The sequence below is a fragment of the Polyodon spathula genome, chromosome 15, assembly GCF_017654505.1.
Source record: "Polyodon spathula isolate WHYD16114869_AA chromosome 15, ASM1765450v1, whole genome shotgun sequence".
Classification (NCBI taxonomy): domain Eukaryota; kingdom Metazoa; phylum Chordata; class Actinopteri; order Acipenseriformes; family Polyodontidae; genus Polyodon; species Polyodon spathula.
The window spans coordinates 14,164,077-14,182,240 of record NC_054548.1 but is presented as its reverse complement, the minus strand read 5'-3'; the positions used below and the strand labels follow the sequence as shown (position 1 = coordinate 14,182,240).

At 38.5% G+C, this 18,164-nt stretch overlaps 1 protein-coding gene across 1 annotated transcript in view; it reads left to right on the top strand.

Moving 5' to 3' along the window:
* The first annotated feature begins 2,674 nt into the window (after positions 1–2,674).
* LOC121327959 (tetraspanin-7) overlaps positions 2,675–18,164 on the top strand; it is a 44,538-nt gene continuing 29,048 nt past the window's right edge. The window contains exon 1 of the mRNA XM_041272346.1: positions 2,675–2,845. Coding sequence (XP_041128280.1) covers positions 2,765–2,845 — 81 coding nt within the window. The 5' untranslated portion in view covers positions 2,675–2,764. The remainder of the gene's footprint in view (positions 2,846–18,164) is intronic.

Genomic DNA, 18,164 nt, shown 5'->3' with positions numbered 1-18,164 from the left:
CAACTATCAATATACCCTAACATGGTTAACCCTCTCTTATATGTCTGTGCCATTTGTTGATACTATAATTATAGTATGTACCATAAAAGGCAAGTAAACATATTATCACAATATGGGCTGTATTAGTTTTTCCTAAAATGATTTTACCAAAGATGACCAATGCAGAAAGAATGTCTGTCAAGAATATCCAGAAACAAAAGGCTTTGACCTTTTTCCATTTTGTCCTTTACAAATTCAATGATGCTGTATATAGAGAATACAAATAAAATATACCAAGCTAACAAATCACTGCAAAAACAAAGCAATGTCAAAAAAGGGAACAAAAATAAGGTATACACCACATTCAGTCCATTCGTTCCTGTCGATCAGGACATATGTTTTCATCAGCATCACACTGGATGTTTTCCCTCATAATGCAGAGAGAAAAAAATCCCCTTGCATGGCGCATCCACGCTTGGCAGTCCTCTGCAGCGATTGCCAGACAACCGGTATTCATTGCGTCTAGGAGGGACATCTGGTCATGTGAACGGTAATCATAAACTTTCCACCTCCAAGCAGAGAAGAATTCCTCGATTGGATTGAGAAAAGGAGAGTACGAAGGGAGAAATTGCATCATCATTCGTGAGTGGGCTGTAAACCATTCAGCAACCAGACGGGAGTGGTGGAAAGCAACATTGTCCCATATGATGACGAAGCGGGACATGTCAGGCCTCACCAGCCCTCTCTCTTCTGGTGGTACCACTCTCTGGTGCAATGCATCAAGAAATGTAAGGAGATGTTCTGTATTGTATGGGCCAATTGTAGGGATGTGGCAAAGAACACCCTTTGCCCTGGCACATTTACGGTGACCCTCTTACCAATGAGGTTCCTCCCTCATCTCCTTTCTTTTGAAAGGTTGAAGCCAGCTTCATCCACATAAGTGAATGTATGGGGTGTTGCGTTTGCTTCAAGCTCCATTATTCTCAAAGATAAAAATACTATAGAAACACAGTATGTATGCATACATAAAGTAAATACATTGTAAAATATTCCAGCTGCATGCAATGCAATGTTTTACTGTAAAAAAAGGCATTACAGTGACAAACCCTTACTTGTAAATACTGGAGTCTAGTCTCCTTCACGCTGTCACTGTTTCTTTGGAATGGGACCTTGTAAAGTTGTTTCATTCCCACTTTGTGTCTTTTAAGGTCCCGATCAATAGTGGCCAAACTCACGCTGTTGGCATTTCTGAACATGTTGTGATCTTGAATGACAGCTGTCTGGATCTCTCGCAATCGTATGGAATTTTTGGCAAAAACCATATCCACTATGGCAGCCTCCTGTGCCGCAGTGAAGACTTTACCTCTGCCACCAGCGTGTGGTTGCCTTTGAATTGTATAAATACAGTAAATATGTACAAACTGTGACATTTTGATGGTCACATGAAGGGCATTGACAGAACAACTGTTTTACACATATGTTGTATTGTATACAGTAGAGTAATACTGAAATACAGTGTGGTTAGCATTGTAACTTACCTATTCTCATTCTTGAATATTCTTACTATTGATGCCACAGTTGATCTACTGAGATTGGGCTGGTCCTGCTGCCCAGCCTCTCTCATGGAAAGGCCATGATTGACAACATTTCATCTGAAACATTAGCTCTTTGTATTCCCCTTTAAGCTACAACACCACCACGCATCTACGCACGTAGCATCTGCGCCACGGGGAGCCCCTCGCGGGCATCTCGCGCCCCTCGCCCCTCGCCCTCGCCCCTCGCCCCTCGCCCTCGCCCCTCGCCCCGCCCCTCGGGGAGCGGGGAGCTCGCCCTTGGGTCCGTTCTCGCACACAGGCAAGACAGGCAAGAGGCACAGCAACTCAGGTGACCTCTTTTATGCATGAATAAGGACTGATTGCTGATTGAACAATTGTGCAAAGAAGTTTTGCACACGTGCAGAAGAGGTTCACATTCATGGGAGTAATTTGTATCAGCTGTGACCAAATGTTTTAATTATGTTTGACATGATTTACTCAACTGAGTTTTGCATCTTTTGTAGAGTTGTGTTTACTGTTTTGCAAAAATGTGCTTAGCATTTGCATTGTGTGTGAAAGCAATGAGAAATGACTTACTGTTTTGCAAAAAACAATACTGTTGTGCTCATTAGGTTATGAAGGAGATCAAGTGAACGCCAGTTTCATAAAAAGTGTCTTAGCAATCGAGAAAAACTGTAATAGTCTCCAGGCTTTATAAGCTGATAACTATCACCTTCATAACATAAACAGGATATGCAGGTTTTTTTTTTTTTATAGATTTTTGCCTCAGTAAAAATTTATTCCTAGCTACGCCCCTGTTTCTGTACTAACTCGGTGTTTTTACACTACTAAAAAATACTACAGTACTCTAACTTTTCAGGAATTTACAGCCAGTCCTGAAGTCAACTTTATTTTTAATTTGCACACAGACTGATAAAAGCAACAAAGTAATTAACTAATACAGCTATTACACTCGAGCAGCCTTGGAAACAATATTAATAACAATTTCTTATAGCTACCGTTTTATTATTATACTACCATCAATCACGTATTTCTCAGTCTTCACACAGGTGTAAATTTCGGCACTGTGGGGGCGCATTGACGTTAGCAGTGTGTTGATTGGTCAAGGGGACGAGAGCGGCTGCGCTGTGATAGACTGCAGCTGTGCAGAGGCAAGTGGAGAATCACAGCAACGTAACGCGACACACAATCCCGTCCTGTAATAATCCAGCGCTTCGGTTTAGTATAGTATGGCATCTAGGAGAATGGAGACCAAACCAGTGATAACCTGCCTCAAAACCCTCCTGGTCGTCTACTCCTTCGTATTTTGGGTAAGTAGACCTGGCTATTTGTGTATGCCTAACGTGTGGTGTGAAGTGACGTTCTGTTTTTGTGTTGGTTTGTTTGTTGTTTGTAAAATAAATCGATTTCTGTATTGCCCTGCTACGCAAAACAACAACAACAACAACAACAACAACAAGAACAAGAACAAGTGCGTGTTAATATTGCCAGTATGGAGATATCCATATGGAGCCGTTGAGCTCGTTTATACCTGTAAGTCTGCGGTCTGTTTGAATTAATGTTTCCTTTAGATAAATATGGATACGAATGCTGCAAGGGTATGTTAAGGAGTTCTCCGTCGTGTTTTTTTTTTTTTTTTTTAAAGAAGTGTCTGGACACGTACACTGTCATATCACTGGTACTGTATTTTGCTTTTGGGTTACAGTTATTTGAAGTTATCCCTGAGCTAAATGTTTGTATTTTTTTTTTATTGTGTTTTGAATTCAAACCGTCATTGACCTTAATATTCACAATAATAAACCTAGTAGGGAAACATCAGCTTTTCCTGAGCAGAAGCCGTCATAACAACTACGGTAGAGAGCCACTGCCATAAGGAAAATAGTTTTGTATAAAGAAGAAATGTATCTCTTAATTAGGCGTGTTTACGTAAGTGAAAGTTTAGAATTGGGTCTGTCTCACTGTAGTATTTTCTCTGCGGTAGAAAGACACCACCCCTTTATAAATAAATCCCGACGTTATCTTCTAGGTGTTTTTTGTTTGTTTGTTTGTTTTTAAATGCATTTACATTGGAACCAATGCAAACGGGGTGGTTATACAATACAGTGCGGTGTGCTACAGTGTAGCAATCATAGCAAAACAGTATTAAGTGGTCGGTCCATGTGTTGTTATTGGAATGAGTTTTCCTTGTAATGACTTAATATATTGAAAACATACACCTCCTTTTTTAACATGACTTAATTAAAAACAGCCCTCATACAGGAGAAAAGGTGCTATATACGATATTACAGTATATGCGTAATGTATAGACCTATCTGTTAAATAAAACCACTGGTGCACATCAGCCAACAACCAGCCATTATTTAAAGATTCCTAACCAAATTAAATGATGTAATCTGTCAAGAGGGCTTGTATGTCACTGTGAAAATGACTGAGCCCACCTTGGGACCAATGGTACCAGTAGCCAGTGCAGTCACATTTACAGGTGGTTTTAGGCACCCCCTCTTGTTGCTCATCTTCTGGTGTTTTTACCCCATGTTTCATTGCCCTGCAGTGATTTCATTTTGATTTATTTATTTTTGCATAACTTCAGCTCAGAGCACCTCAATATAGTGTAGAAACAAACAAACAACAAAAAGTGTCAATACAGTGTGTAATTGTTAATTGTTTCAGTAAGATTCTAGCATGGTTTAAGTCTCTTCTGTCTAAAATCATTGTAAGTCTGACTGTGCAATCCGGCCCCAGGTCATGTGATTTTATTTTCCAAGTTTTAAAAGTAGAATAAAAACCAAAACAAAAGCAAAGACATTGCGTATATACTCACAAAGAAAATGTGCACTTATCAAAAAAGCTGAACTTTTACCAAAACCAACACAAAAAGAGCTAAGTGAATAAATAATTGAAAATCATTTCAGACGTTTTGAAAAGATGCCTACATAAAGCACCATAGAGAAAACCTGAATGCCAGCGGGAAGCGCCTAAATCCTGCATGCAGGTACAGCATGAACTAGTGAACATCTTTCAGTGGGAATGGTTTAAACAGACTCGTGCTCATAACAGGTGAAGATCTTGCTGAGGCATTGCTCTGTTTATTATACTGTGTATGTACGCCACATGGTCTCCAGTCCTGGTCCTGGAGAGCTGCAGGGTTTTCTGGTTTTCGTTTCAGCCGAGCTCTCAGTTACTTAATTGCACCAACTATTGGCTTAATTAGTCAAAGTTAACAGGCGTTCCAGGTGTTTAGCCACTTTACATAGACACCTATAAAACCTGGAGATTTGGGGCTCTCCAGGACCAGAGACCCCTGATTGTACAGTAATGATGTTTCGTTTTTTTTTTTTTAAGCGCTCAAATACTTTTTTTTTTTTTTAAGTAGAGTAGTAGATTGCTTACAGTAACTCTGTAATCCAGCCCACACATGAGTTTATGAAACTCGGTTTAGCACAGTGCGTCATCAAACCAGACCACCAGTTTTTTTTTTTAAGCACATCCACTTGATGTTGGCTAGAGTGTAAAAATACATCTAAGCTAAACTTAATTATCCAGTTCCTTATCTGATTTCAGAAAAAAAGGTAAAATTACAGGAAATGGACTACGGACTCGCGTCGTGCACAGAATAACTGGCAATGTAGACCAGTTTTTAGAGTAGTGCAGCTTTTGAAAACAATGATATTTCAAAAATCTGTTTCTTGAGATGCGTTGAACTGCCAGAAAAGGGCTGTGGGGAAGTGGCCATCATTATGTGCGGTAGAGCGTGGGAGTCTTCAAGGAGTTGTGGTGATTTAGAAAAGATAAGATGTTTTTAGTGAAGTATATGAAGAGATTTATATGCTGATCAATATATCTTCAGGCTGAGTGAGGAACTATCCTCCCGAATAGAGTCGGAGCCGCTTTCTGTCTGGAAGTTGGTAGATGGTGGTAACAGTTGTGTGCTAATGTAATGTATCAGCAAGAACAGCATTGCACTTTAGAACATGTGACTGTGCGTGATTCATTAATGTCGATTTAAGGGTTTAACAAAATGTGCCATGAGTAGATTACTTAACAAATGATGCTCCTAATAATCCACACACGTAATAGAGATTATCGAAGGTTAAAAAACAAAAAAAAATTGTGTTCAGTAAAAAAAAAAAAAACTGCTTTTATAGTTGATAATTTTGCCCTTTTTGTAAACATGTTTTGTTAAGCAGCATACTTGTTAGGTTCAGTCTACTGTAAGTGTTCACTGAAGGCTTTCCTCCATTTCAGGTATCTGAAGTTGCATAGTTATGTAGGAGATTTTGTTTGTATATATAGTTTTCTATTCAGAAATGCTACTGGAAGAAGCTGTCAGTATATCTTTATAGGATTGTGGAAGTGGTTAAAATGATAGATAGGACAGGAGATATATATATGTGTGTGTGTGTTTAGCATGTTTAAATTATGTATGAAAGAATTCTGTAATTTGAACCCATACAGACAGTTTGTTTACAGTATACAAAGAATATGCCTAATATTCCACAGTCATCTTTTACAGTATACATTGTTATCCTATTTATTCACATTGATTTTAGAAAGCTGATCAATAGAGAACAGCCTTGAATAGGGAGTTGGGGATGGAGTCAGTTTAGTGCATCCCTGTCTAGTTGGTGAGCTGCGTTTCTGCAGGAGGAGAATACAACAGCTTGAGAGCAGAGCATAAAGAAACGTCAAACTGCACTTATCGCTTGCCACAGAGAATTATTCCTGACATAGAGTATGCTCTGTAGTTAGTATACAGTATTAAAGGGTCATTCTTGTCTCTTTTTAGTCGTGATGCTACTTTTTATTCAGTCAGTAAGTGTTATCATTAGGCATCCTCTTTTTTCAAAGTTTATTTCTCAGGGGCTCACAAAATCTTGTGACATATTTTAAACATTCTTTAATTCTGACCAGCAGCTAACTAAATGCGGCCAGGGGTAGAGCTTTCCAAGCTAAAGAAAATCACAGCTAATTAAACGGGGGTCAGTCATACCTGACACTTTCCTGTCATTGACTTTTTGAAAGCTATTATCTCCCCCACTCAATTGTGATGAGTTGTCAACTCAGCTGGTCAGAAGTGACTCATAAACTGAAAGTGGTGAAATATGTATAATTGACAGGTTGCGTACTTATAAAGTGTTCTGATAGGAGCGCCCGAGTGGCGCATCCAGTAAAGGCTCTCCACTATAGCCTGGAGATTGCAGGTTCAAATCCAGGCTATGTCAATGCACAATTGGCCGTGCACCGCCAGGGTAGGGAGGGGAATTCACAGTTCACCGCGCAACAGCGACCCCTGTGGCAGATCTGTGTTGTCCTCTGTGACTATAGGTCTTCTGGCCTCACTGTGGATCCGCAGTGCAAAAAATGACGGATTGTCATATTATATATTATATTATAGACCCTGGAAAATATTATTTGAAAATAAGAAAGCCTGGTGCTCATTAATATCTAGCTTCACTTAGTATCAACTTTTAGATGCAAACATCATTCTGAATGGTTAATTTTATTAATTGAGTTTCCTTTGAGCTTCGTCACATATCACAATGACTTGCAAAGCCCTTTCAAATCAGTAACCTCAACTGTTGCTAAGGAACCTCTGCTTTGTCATGCCTAGTCCCTATACCTTTTATTGAGATACTGAGTCTATAGGACACATTTCTCAGTTTGACAAAAACACAGTGATTCAGCTGTAAAAGAACATATTTCCAAACCTCAGAAAATGGGTTTGAATGTTACCATGTATAGTGCTGGTTTTGGTTGCCGCATGCTGTATTTTCCAGTCAGGAGTCAATACATTATTAAGTAAGGCTGCCCATGTTCCACTGCACTGGGCCAGAGACATAGCTTACGCATTTTTTAGAGTTAAGAGCTGTATTGTGTACTGTCCCTGCTGCTATGCTGTCTCTGCCTGTGTTCAGAGCAATATAAGTGTTTTTATTACTTTTTGGAAAAACAAACAAATATTTAAATTGAGTGAATATCCGAACATTAAAATCCCATGTTCATCCCAGCACTAACTAGGATTGAAATGTACACAATTAAACATATATAAAATATAACATGTAATGTAAAATGTAACCATGGTTTTCCTTTCACCCATTCTGAGTACCAACACTTTTTTTTTTTTTTTTTTTTCTGCTGCAGTCCCAGAAAGCTGATTGGTCGCACAGCCATTTTTTTTTGTTTGTTTTTTTTTTCTGTTGTGTAAGTGCCTGTCCTTCTAGACTGTTCTCAGAGAAATCACCTGCGATGTTCACATAAATTTGTGTCACCCTCTCTGGAGTTAAGATTTGAATGAAAATTACTGTTGTGTTGTGGCATAGCCTGGCTGTTGCTATCAGAAAGTATTAAAAAAAATAAATAATAATTATTGGTTAAAAGGCATCTTGCACTTGACAAAAAAAAACACCTGTACTCTACTATCAGAATTTCAATTACTGAAAGTCTTCAGTAGCAAACACAAAAAAATGAAAAAGCAGAAACTGAATATTTGTTGGGTCATGTCTTCAAGTAGGTTCAATTTAGACTTCCATTTCAAAGGCAGTGAGGCATTCAGCATCACGGAGCCTCAGTAAGCGGTGTGAAGAGACTAGCATTATTAATTTACTGAACTTTTTGATAGGCTTGTGAGGAGAGGTCTCAGGACTTTGCGTTTGGTTATGTGTTTAACAAGGGAGTTACAGAAACCACCAGAGTGCACGTTCTTTGCATTGCGTAGGAATTTGTTTTCAGAAAAAAAAAAAAAAAAGCCAAACTGCATTTTACAGAGGTTTACAACTCCTGTAAGTATCAAACCAGTTGAAACCCTGGAGATATTCCATTTTTGTTGCCTAGTAACGATCTTGACATGGGCCAATATAATATGTTACTTTGGTTGGAGGATTAAAGAAAAAAGAAGTTGCTAAGGAAAGTCTATCAGAGAGGTTACTGCTTAGGGGTTGGCAGAAGGGGTATTACAAATTAAATGTGGCCGCTATACACCAGGTTTTTACATGTTGATTCTCTTTTTTGTGACATTGTATTATTGTTGTTAGTTTTTATATTATCCCATTGTTTCTGCCGTTCCACATACATCATGTAGGTGAGGATGCTTTTGTTTTTGTTCACCAAAACTCCCATCTAGTTTCTTCTTTTCTGCACTTGTACACTGTGATGCTACTATATAAAAGCTGCATCTCCATGTTGCAAACGAGTGTCAGTCGTGATGTGAGCAGGATCAGACTTTGACTGATCAAGATATAGTCTGACTTCACAGGCTACACCACAGGATAGACTGGTGAAAGATTGCCACTTGCAGTTTCCCTTGCACAGTGTACACACCTTGTAGCTGTCCTCATTGCTGGATGGTTCAACATTACTGTGAGTGTTAAGGACATTTTTGGTCCAATCAAAGATCTATCTCGGACATCTGGGCTTATACAGAGATAGTGTTTAGATTATTTAAGAAGCAAAGATAGGGAGAACAAATGTAAATTGCATTCCTTTACTGTGAATACTGTACATGCTATTATTCCTGGCCCATTGGTAATGTTTCTTGGAACTTACGGATCAGTCTTGCTCCTTGTGAGCTTATTCCCTTAGAATACTGTGCTTCCTGCTGGTAAATAGGGGCCACAGAGTGCGGAGAATTCCTTCAACACAGCAAGAACCCAAATTGCAAAGCATCTATTCTGTCACAGTCACATTGTTATTGCAGAACGCAATGCTGTCTGGTGACAATGAGAAATAGCTGCACCCTTGAATTAATTTGTACTTGTGCATGTGACATTTCACGCCTGTCCAATGGTTGCACCAAAGATCAGGGATCATTTATTCTGCTTCAAAGGACCCTCCGGTCTGTACTCTACACTTCATACTACAGGGATGGAAATAAGACTCCCATTGCATAGCAGTTTGATCCATTCCTGATTTTGCTACACCTTAGCTTGTTACCTATAATTGGGCTACTGATTTTCTGTTGTGGGAAATAGCAAATATACAGTCTTCCACTGACACTGTAGTTCAGTCTACAAATAAAGGTGTTTTGTAAAGGCCTGTTTAGCTTATTGCTGGCATTACAATAAAAAATATGAAACGGTTTACTACCAGTCTGGCAATGTCATGTGAGAGCAATCCTATTTACAGTATTCCACATATTAAATTTAGCGTTTTACTGACATTACAATAACCAGACTAAAATATGAAACACTTTGATAAAAAAGGTGTGTTGACTGACTCGTAGCTCTACGCAGGTTCACTGCTGTGTGTCACCTGATTTTAATTTGAGTAGTGCCCCTTTTAATGTAAATGGATAATGAATCCTCCCAATTGTTTCTTTGCTAATTCTGCCTTATTTGCTAAATTTAACAAAAGGTGTGTCTCCAGACAGAATGTCTTTTATGAAAGCAACGATGTATAGGTAGTGACTAGATCGTTTACACAGAGGATTGCCACCTGTGCAGATTTGACACGGACAGTCCGGGGATTGGCATCTGTTTCCAGGTGACAGGAATTAACATGCTCAGTTTTTAAGTGAAATGCATAAGAAACACCAATCTTCCTTTAAAATATTTTCTTTGACATACATGCTTAAAGGATTTCCACTATCTTATTAGAAATGTACTGTTTAGTACTGATCTGGATATGTTAGTTGACCCCAGCATTATTCAAATGTGTGATTCAGGACTCAAGATTTTAGGTCTGAGGATCCTTCACCCGAACTTGAAAATCCAAGTAAATATGGCCAGTGTCATGTCGTCTCCTTTCCAAATTTTGTCTTTTCTTCTATAGTTGTAAACAAACAACATGATATTTCAGTTTTGCAATTGAGTCAACAAAGTAAAAACAAAAACACGTTTACATTTTATTGGTATTTAATCATAATGTTTATGCAAGTGCAGGTGCTCCGAGTGCTGGTACAGGTTGACGTGATGTGGCAGTGCAGGTAACCTCGGTGGTAGTCCTGTCTCCATGGCGTCAGCTCCCTTCTCAGTCTGCTAACATACAAGACAACACAACAGCAGTGCTCTGGTTTGGTAATGTGTTGGTTTAAGGATGCCGTATTCACGTAGCTGTGTCCCCTTTGTAATGCTAAACTCCTCCTCGTGATCAGTACAGTGCCACACTGTATCCAATCGGCGCGTGAAACACATCTGATCACAATAGAGCTGTTCAGCAGGCTTGCAGCTAGGCCCTTTCAACAAGATGGCCAACTTCCGGTCCTGACCTACCATCGAGTCGAATAAAAACTAATGCAAGAGCTCCAAACAGCACGGTTTCAGTTACACGTTTAATATTTAAATGGTTAAACCTTTTACAGCCTTAGTTTGAGCTCTGCATTTAAAAATGAAATTGATTTTTGCCAAGTAATAAGAGATGAGCTGGGGTGATACAGTAGAAGTGTGTTGCCGGTTGTAGGAAGGGGTCTTGAAGCAGCAAGGGAGTTTGAGTTGGCTGAGAGAGCTGTGTACTCAGTCAGTAACCTTAGAACTCATACCTTAAGATTGACAAGCAAAGATGTTGCTGTCATTCCAGCCCCAGCCTGAGAGGTCAGAGCGGTGTCCCTGAACCTGTCTGTGTCACATTACTAACGGAGCATTTTTAATGGACTGCGCATACAGGTGCAGCTGGACTCCCATTTCCTAGAAGCAACATACTTGCAGGCCAGATCTTCATCAAACAACTGCCAGTTCTTGTAGAGGTTTTAAATGTTTATTGCTGTAAAAGTGGGATGCCTGCCTGGAGACCATTACTAATGGGAGAAACAATTGGTCCTTGTTTCAAACAAACCCATAGTTCAAACTGCAATATTGGATCTATGCAATCTTGGCAAGACACCTTGGGCTTTTTTTTTTAAAAACAGACCCAAACCAGGGACAAATATACAATGGGTATGAATTGTTTCATGTTGAGTAGCAAAGAATACAATGTAGTTGTTTAAAACAGGACACTGAGTAGAGAGAATGCATTTTATTTCTTCGCTTGTCACAAATATTTAGTCATCAAATATAAAACTCCTACACTCTCACACACACACACACTCTCTCACACACATTCTCACAAACTCACTCACTCACACACACACACACACACTCTCACACACTTGTGGGTATGTAAAATGGAGGACCCTCGTTGGGCACTTCTCAGTTTGCTCTTGCAGCCTTTGCCCTAATGGGTCTGTATAACCTGGTCTCATCTCTGAAAATGCTTATTTCCAAGTTACTTGAAAATTATGCAGCACTATAAATTCCTGTAAAAAGCTGAATCTGTCTTTCACATGGAGAAAATAACACTCAATTTATAGCAAGGAAATAAAAGGCGGTGCTTTTTAATATTTCCCCAGATGTGTGCAGCATTTCATACAGCCCCAGGGGTTCACAAAATGTATAGCAGACTCCAGCAATATTCCAGCATGCTCCAAGGATTGTTTCTGCAGTAGCTGTTCTCTTTATACTACCCATTTATTTCTATGCATCTCTGCTATCTATGTGTCTGTTTTACTCTGTGTATATACCTGTGACTGTCTGTGCAGCTAATATTAATCTAACCTTTATTGCTTCAAGTAATTTATTTGCATGCTTCTTCTCAAGGCTCCAACAGCCTGTGTGTGTCTGGTTATAACATCAAACTTTCATAATTCCATACCCTTCCTTACTGTCCACTAAAGAAACTGATATTCCAGTAGACCCCTGCTGTTTTACCAGTATCAGTGATACAGCAGTATTACACTGGTGGCAAAAGGATTTTGTTGGTTTCACACTGTAGCAGTTTTCATCAATATATGAATGTGTCATTAGCTCTTAAAGACTAAATATACCAAACAAATATGCATTTGATGTAATATAAATATTTAATATAAATATGCTTTATATTTATTTAACCTTTAGCGAAGAATCCAGAAAAGATTTGTTTTATGTAATAAACGCTCCATTATCTCATATTACTGTAGTTAAACACAATTCGTAAATCATAAACTGAGAAGCAGGGACATCTAATGATGTTTACACTCCTTTATTGATATCAGGGTACTAGGGCCTACATTTCATTTAAATGTTTTTCCATGACCAAAGTGCAAAGAACCTAACTGAAGTACTGTATACTAAACTGTGTATTATATTGAGACGGCAAGATAAGATACTCAAGTGACACAGTGCTCATCAGCATTGGCTGTTATGGATTGGCCATCATTGCTTAACTGCAGTGCAGAATCAGTGGTCGTCTGTCTGGTTGGTAAAGCAGGGGCCTCTCCGAGCTGAGGTCTGCAGTAAGGGCCAAGTTCATGACAGGCTGTCCTCGTGACAAGCCTGTGACAGGTGGATGCCTGGAGACAGCGGGCTTGACTGAGAGTGGGACAGGCTAAAGGTTATTCCGGTTGGGAGGAGGGGCAAGCGCTTAGGGCTGACTGTTTTTAATGCCCTGTTGCTTTTTATAGGAAGGATGAGTCCAGGCAGAGACCATCTAATTTAGATGGCAGGTAACCTGTTGACGCTGGTAAATAAATGATTAGTTGCTATTGCATAGTCCAGACCTGATGCCTAATCGGGTAATAATTATAACATTTCTTTATTGAGGAAGGCCATATGAGCTTCAGGTAGCTTGTTTACAGTGCAGCAGGTTTCAAAATAAAAACAATAAAAACACATAATGACAAGACAGTACACATTACATTTACACAGCACATACACATGGCCTTTTTAAGTACTGGAACAACATTTTTTTTTTATTACTACAGGAGATGTCAGGTCTAAGTCCTGTGGGTAACCGGTTCCAGTCTGTAGCAGCAGAAAAAACAAAAGATTTTCTTCCCGCAGCACTTTTTACAGTATATTGAAGTATTTTGTGCCACAGACATTACTTAGGCTGTATTTACAAGTAAACTCATGAAACAAGCTGTTTAAATAAACTGGTAATGTGTTATGTGCCCCTTTTAAAGAGAGTCAGATTCCAGTGGTAATTCCTTCTATTAGCAGGTGATAGCAAATTTAATCTAGAATAGGTAATGTGCAAGCTGCTTAAACCGAGGACAGCATGGCCTCTCATGGATCCAGCACCTACCAATACAATCAGACTAAATGATTAACTGTTATATTTTCAAAACTGACAGAGATTAATTGAAGAAGTCCAGGTTTTCCCTCAAAGATGTTTGTAGTGATTTGCATTAAAAAAAAAAAAACTTAATGGGGTTTTAGAAGTATTACAGCTATTTAAGCCGTAGTATATAGTATAACCTGTTGTCGCTTCATCGTTCTTGCCATTTCATTAGCTAACTCCCTACTGGGTCCTTGTTTTATCTCTCAAGAAGCACACCCTTTTCATTCTTGACATCAGTCTAAAAGAGTGTTCCCTGACCTTTTCCATTTTCAGCACCACCAGTTTCATTCATCTTCATCAGTGTCTTGCACACAGCACAGGTGACTCCCACAGCAGGACTCCAATGTATCATATAAATGTGCACCTAAGCACCGTGCTGTACTCCAGTCCAAATCAGAGGCTCTAAGGTACTGAAGATTCCAAATGTACTTGGAAAAGCAAGATCTTTAGTGACAACTTTGAACATTTAATTTTCCAAGCACAAATGGATGATGTGGTCTCAAAAAGGTTTATATTTAAATTAGTATATGTGTTCTACAGTCAGAGCTGCAATGTATGAGATACAGTGGAGATGCAACTACAACACACAGTGTAGAGCGAGATATTGTGTTATACTGCAAGCACAAACAGAATAATAAACAATAAACCATATATTTGTATACTTGTAGACTGGAGTAGCATATCATTCAGTAGTAATGTGTTCATTCGGGAGCTAGAGGCTATTGAAAATTAAATCACATTTTTGTGTTTTGTTCTTTTTAATATTCTGACCAATGATAAGTTATGCAGACTGATGCTAAAAAAAATAAACTTATTAAAGAAAAAAAAGATCAGTATACACTTGCCAGAAACAATTAATTTAAACGTGCCTCTAGTGTGGGGCACCTAAGATTTATGCAGCAAACTGAAAACCACTGGCTTTCTTAAATAGGGCTTTCCTAAGGGGTTCACAGTGTTTCTATCTCTAGGAACAAGTTGGATAGGTCTCGCTGTACATTCCTGTAGTGTGCATCCATATTCATGCTTGCTGGAACTGTACAGATCATAAGCGCGTTATGAATTCAGAAGAGGAATGTATATATGGTTAGCTTAAGAGAGGCAGCGCTCATGTTTACGTGCATTATGTTAAAAGAGATGACTAAACAATACTTTTGATTTTGAGGGTGGTCTCTCAGACAGTTCTGAGGAAGATATAAATCTGAGAACAAATAGAAAATTGTGGATGCTTTTGACCTCACCAGGTAGCATGCTATAGGTTCTACATTGGATTATTTTACAAAGTGGCCTTCAAAGCCTAGTTCTGACAGCTGTTTGTTTGCTGTTGCTGAGATATAATAAAAAAAACACACACACAAAAGCAAAACTAGAGCATTTTGCATTATATGTGCATTAATTTGCCATTAGATATGGATACTTTTATTTTCATAAGCCTCCAGTGTGCTCCAGTAGAGCTTAAATGACAGTGAAACATTGTAGGTACTGTATCTTAATAGTAACACTTAATAGATAAGTTTATACACTAGTCTCCACGTATAGGAACACCTCCTAAGAGAACACTTCGCTTATTTGAACACCCTTGTGGTGAAACTGATTTTTCCCTATTGTAAATGCTCCGCTTAAAGGAACATGAACTTCGCTTAAAAGAACACCTTTTTTGGCACAGCTAGCAATTCATTGACAACCGATACAGTACTGTTTTGTAACCTGATTACTCATCTTCAAACATAAATTCAAATGGTTTAGTCAGTATTTTAAAATTTGATTTATCATCATGAGAGTGTCTTGAGGCACACTGATTGGTTTATTAAGCGCATTTTCTAGATGGATGTGAACAACTTCCTGGATTAATTTAAAATCTGTGGACGTCTTTATAATTGTGGAGAAATTAAACAACCACAGTTGCGTACTGTTATAAGCAGAGTTATCCCAAAACGCAGTTAACACCTACCCATGGACTTCCACGGTATTTTCCACTGTATCAAGTACTATGGATTTTCTTGTATATATTGCATCTTGTAAAGTGCTTTGTGATGGTGTTCCACTATGAAAGGCACTATATAAAATAGATTGATTGATATTAATAGATCAGTGAGCATAATGTTTTAGCTATGTAAGGAAAACCCCCTTCTGGTAACTACTGTACAAAGTCCTATAACTTCTGTTATAGTGCAGCATGCATTAAAGCTATACCTTTTAACAAGCAGGTTATACAGTAGGACAAAACACAGAAGTGGATAGTGCAGAGAATATACAGGTTCCTCACCAGAGTAGGCACTAAGGTTTGTAGATCCTATCAGTAAAAAGAAGAAATAAGTCTTCAAGGAATTCCTCTCTTAACCACACAGTACCCAGCATGATAAAGAGTAGTGCTTTTGGCAGCTTTATTTCATGGGGTTTTCGCAGGGTGATTTACAAAGACAGGTTTTGTAAACAGACACAGATGTGTCACAGGGAAAATTATAGCAAGTCAGGTTAGGCTATTCTGGTGGTGTATAATGTGACATAATGAAACTAAAAACTGAACACAACAATATAATTAAATACACGAAATGATACTTCATTTAAATGGTGCCCATGTGTAGGTTTTATTCTGAGCCAACACTGAGATGGTAAGCCCTATTCACAAAACATTTTATTTTTCCTTGTCGTTGCTATTATTGGTTGTTATGATGTTGAAACATCCTACTGTACATGTTGTTGTTTATCTAGCAGTCCATTGAGGAAATGTACATTTTCCGTTGAGTGTACGTCTTCTAATTAATGTGCCCTAATGGCATTAACAGCTCTACCTGCTTTTATGAACAGCACATTTAACTTAACGACAGGCTACATTAATCCAGACTGTGTTCTCTGAATGCTCCCCATAGCACATTCCTCTGTATTTCCCATTAGCTGGTTCAAGAGTTGAAAGAAGGCAAACTAGTGTCTCTAGAAGAGTGCTGTGTTGAACAGACATTTCTTGAGGAAAAAGTCCTACTGTTTTGTATTTCAGTAGTATCAAACATAATTTAGATAATTAACAAAAGGGTATCATAAAACCTTATGTAGGCCTCCCTGTAAGTTGTATAGAGTACATTTTCTTGAAAGGTAATATTGTGTTACTATACCTGGTCTTGAAAGAGCTAGCGTTGAATTTTAGCATTGAACTTTTTTTGTTGCAGTGTAGTTCCTGTATGTGTCTAATATTATCATTAAGGGCCCAATTAACTACTATATCTCAGTTTGGGGAAATAAATTCATTAAACCAAGCAAATATGCAGCTGTACTTTTGTATTTGTATTAGATATGTGGAATTTTTATTCTAATAAAGCTTCACATTCTCCTTTTTTTTTTTCAAAGATAATTTTCCAAACGGTTCCATCAATAACACAATAAGCTGCTGTAGTGTATTTGTAATTTTGTGTTGCAGTAGCTGTGACGACACTATACTATCTGTATGGATCTGTTGTCTTTTTGCCTAGAATAATAACCCACGTACTGTACCTTTTGACTAAACCCTTCCTACTGGAAATCCGAGCAATAAATATATTAAATTTCTCTTACTAAAAAATACTTTTCACCTTTGCATAAATAGGCATCACATTGAAAATCTGTAAGTCTGTTAACGTGTTTTTTATAGGAATATCTGGAAAAACAGGGCTTGTTCTGTTCAAAGATAAGCTCCTTTTGCAAAAGAGGGATCCACTGAATAGAATGCCTGGTCTGATCTGCAGGGACAATGCACAGCATTTTCAAGGCTCTGAAGAAATGTAAATGTTATTTTAATGTGTTGTACTATGTAAGGTCACTCTATGTGTCTGTGGCAGAACTAAGAATGGAAATGAGCTTTCTCTGGCTTAAAGCGACCTTTCACTTTAATATTCTGAGCAGCCCGCCTGCTTTTCATGGGCCGGGGGTCGTCTTCAACTTTCGGTGATGTGAACAAAGAGGCACCAAAATATTTTGATCGTTATTGGGAAAGTTCGGGAAACATTAGTTCTGTATTTAAAAAGAAGATTCTGTATTCAATTGTGTAAAAAGTCAATATTAAATCTACATTCTTGCTGTGGTCAGTATTGAATGTTAATGAAACAAGTAATCGTTCCTCTATTAATCTTTTGTGATAAAGCTGGGACCATCATGTTTGGATATTTGCTGATAATTTATATATTAGTTTGGATTTTTTTTTTTTTTTTTTTTTTTTTCAATAAATTGAGACAGCATAGCAGCAGGGGCAGGGGGGCGTGACGCCTGTGTGTGTGCCTTTTTATTTTACAGCAAGATGTTACACTATGTAACATGTTAAAGTAAACAAATACCCCAGGAATAAGGAATACTTTGTGTAGGCTTGTGGCAAAGTTGTTAACAGCAGGAATGCTGTGGTGATCAATAACAGATCACTTTGCTACGCCCCCTTTTTTACCATCAATCATGATCCCTTGGTTAACTAATGCAACCGCTCCTCCGATCCGCGGCTGCCAGTTCGGTGATTTAGTGTATTGTGGCTCCGCCCCCTTTCTAGATGACCGACTTCTGTCTAACCCTGGGAATGAATTGTCTGTCCATCCAGTCCCGGGCACTCTG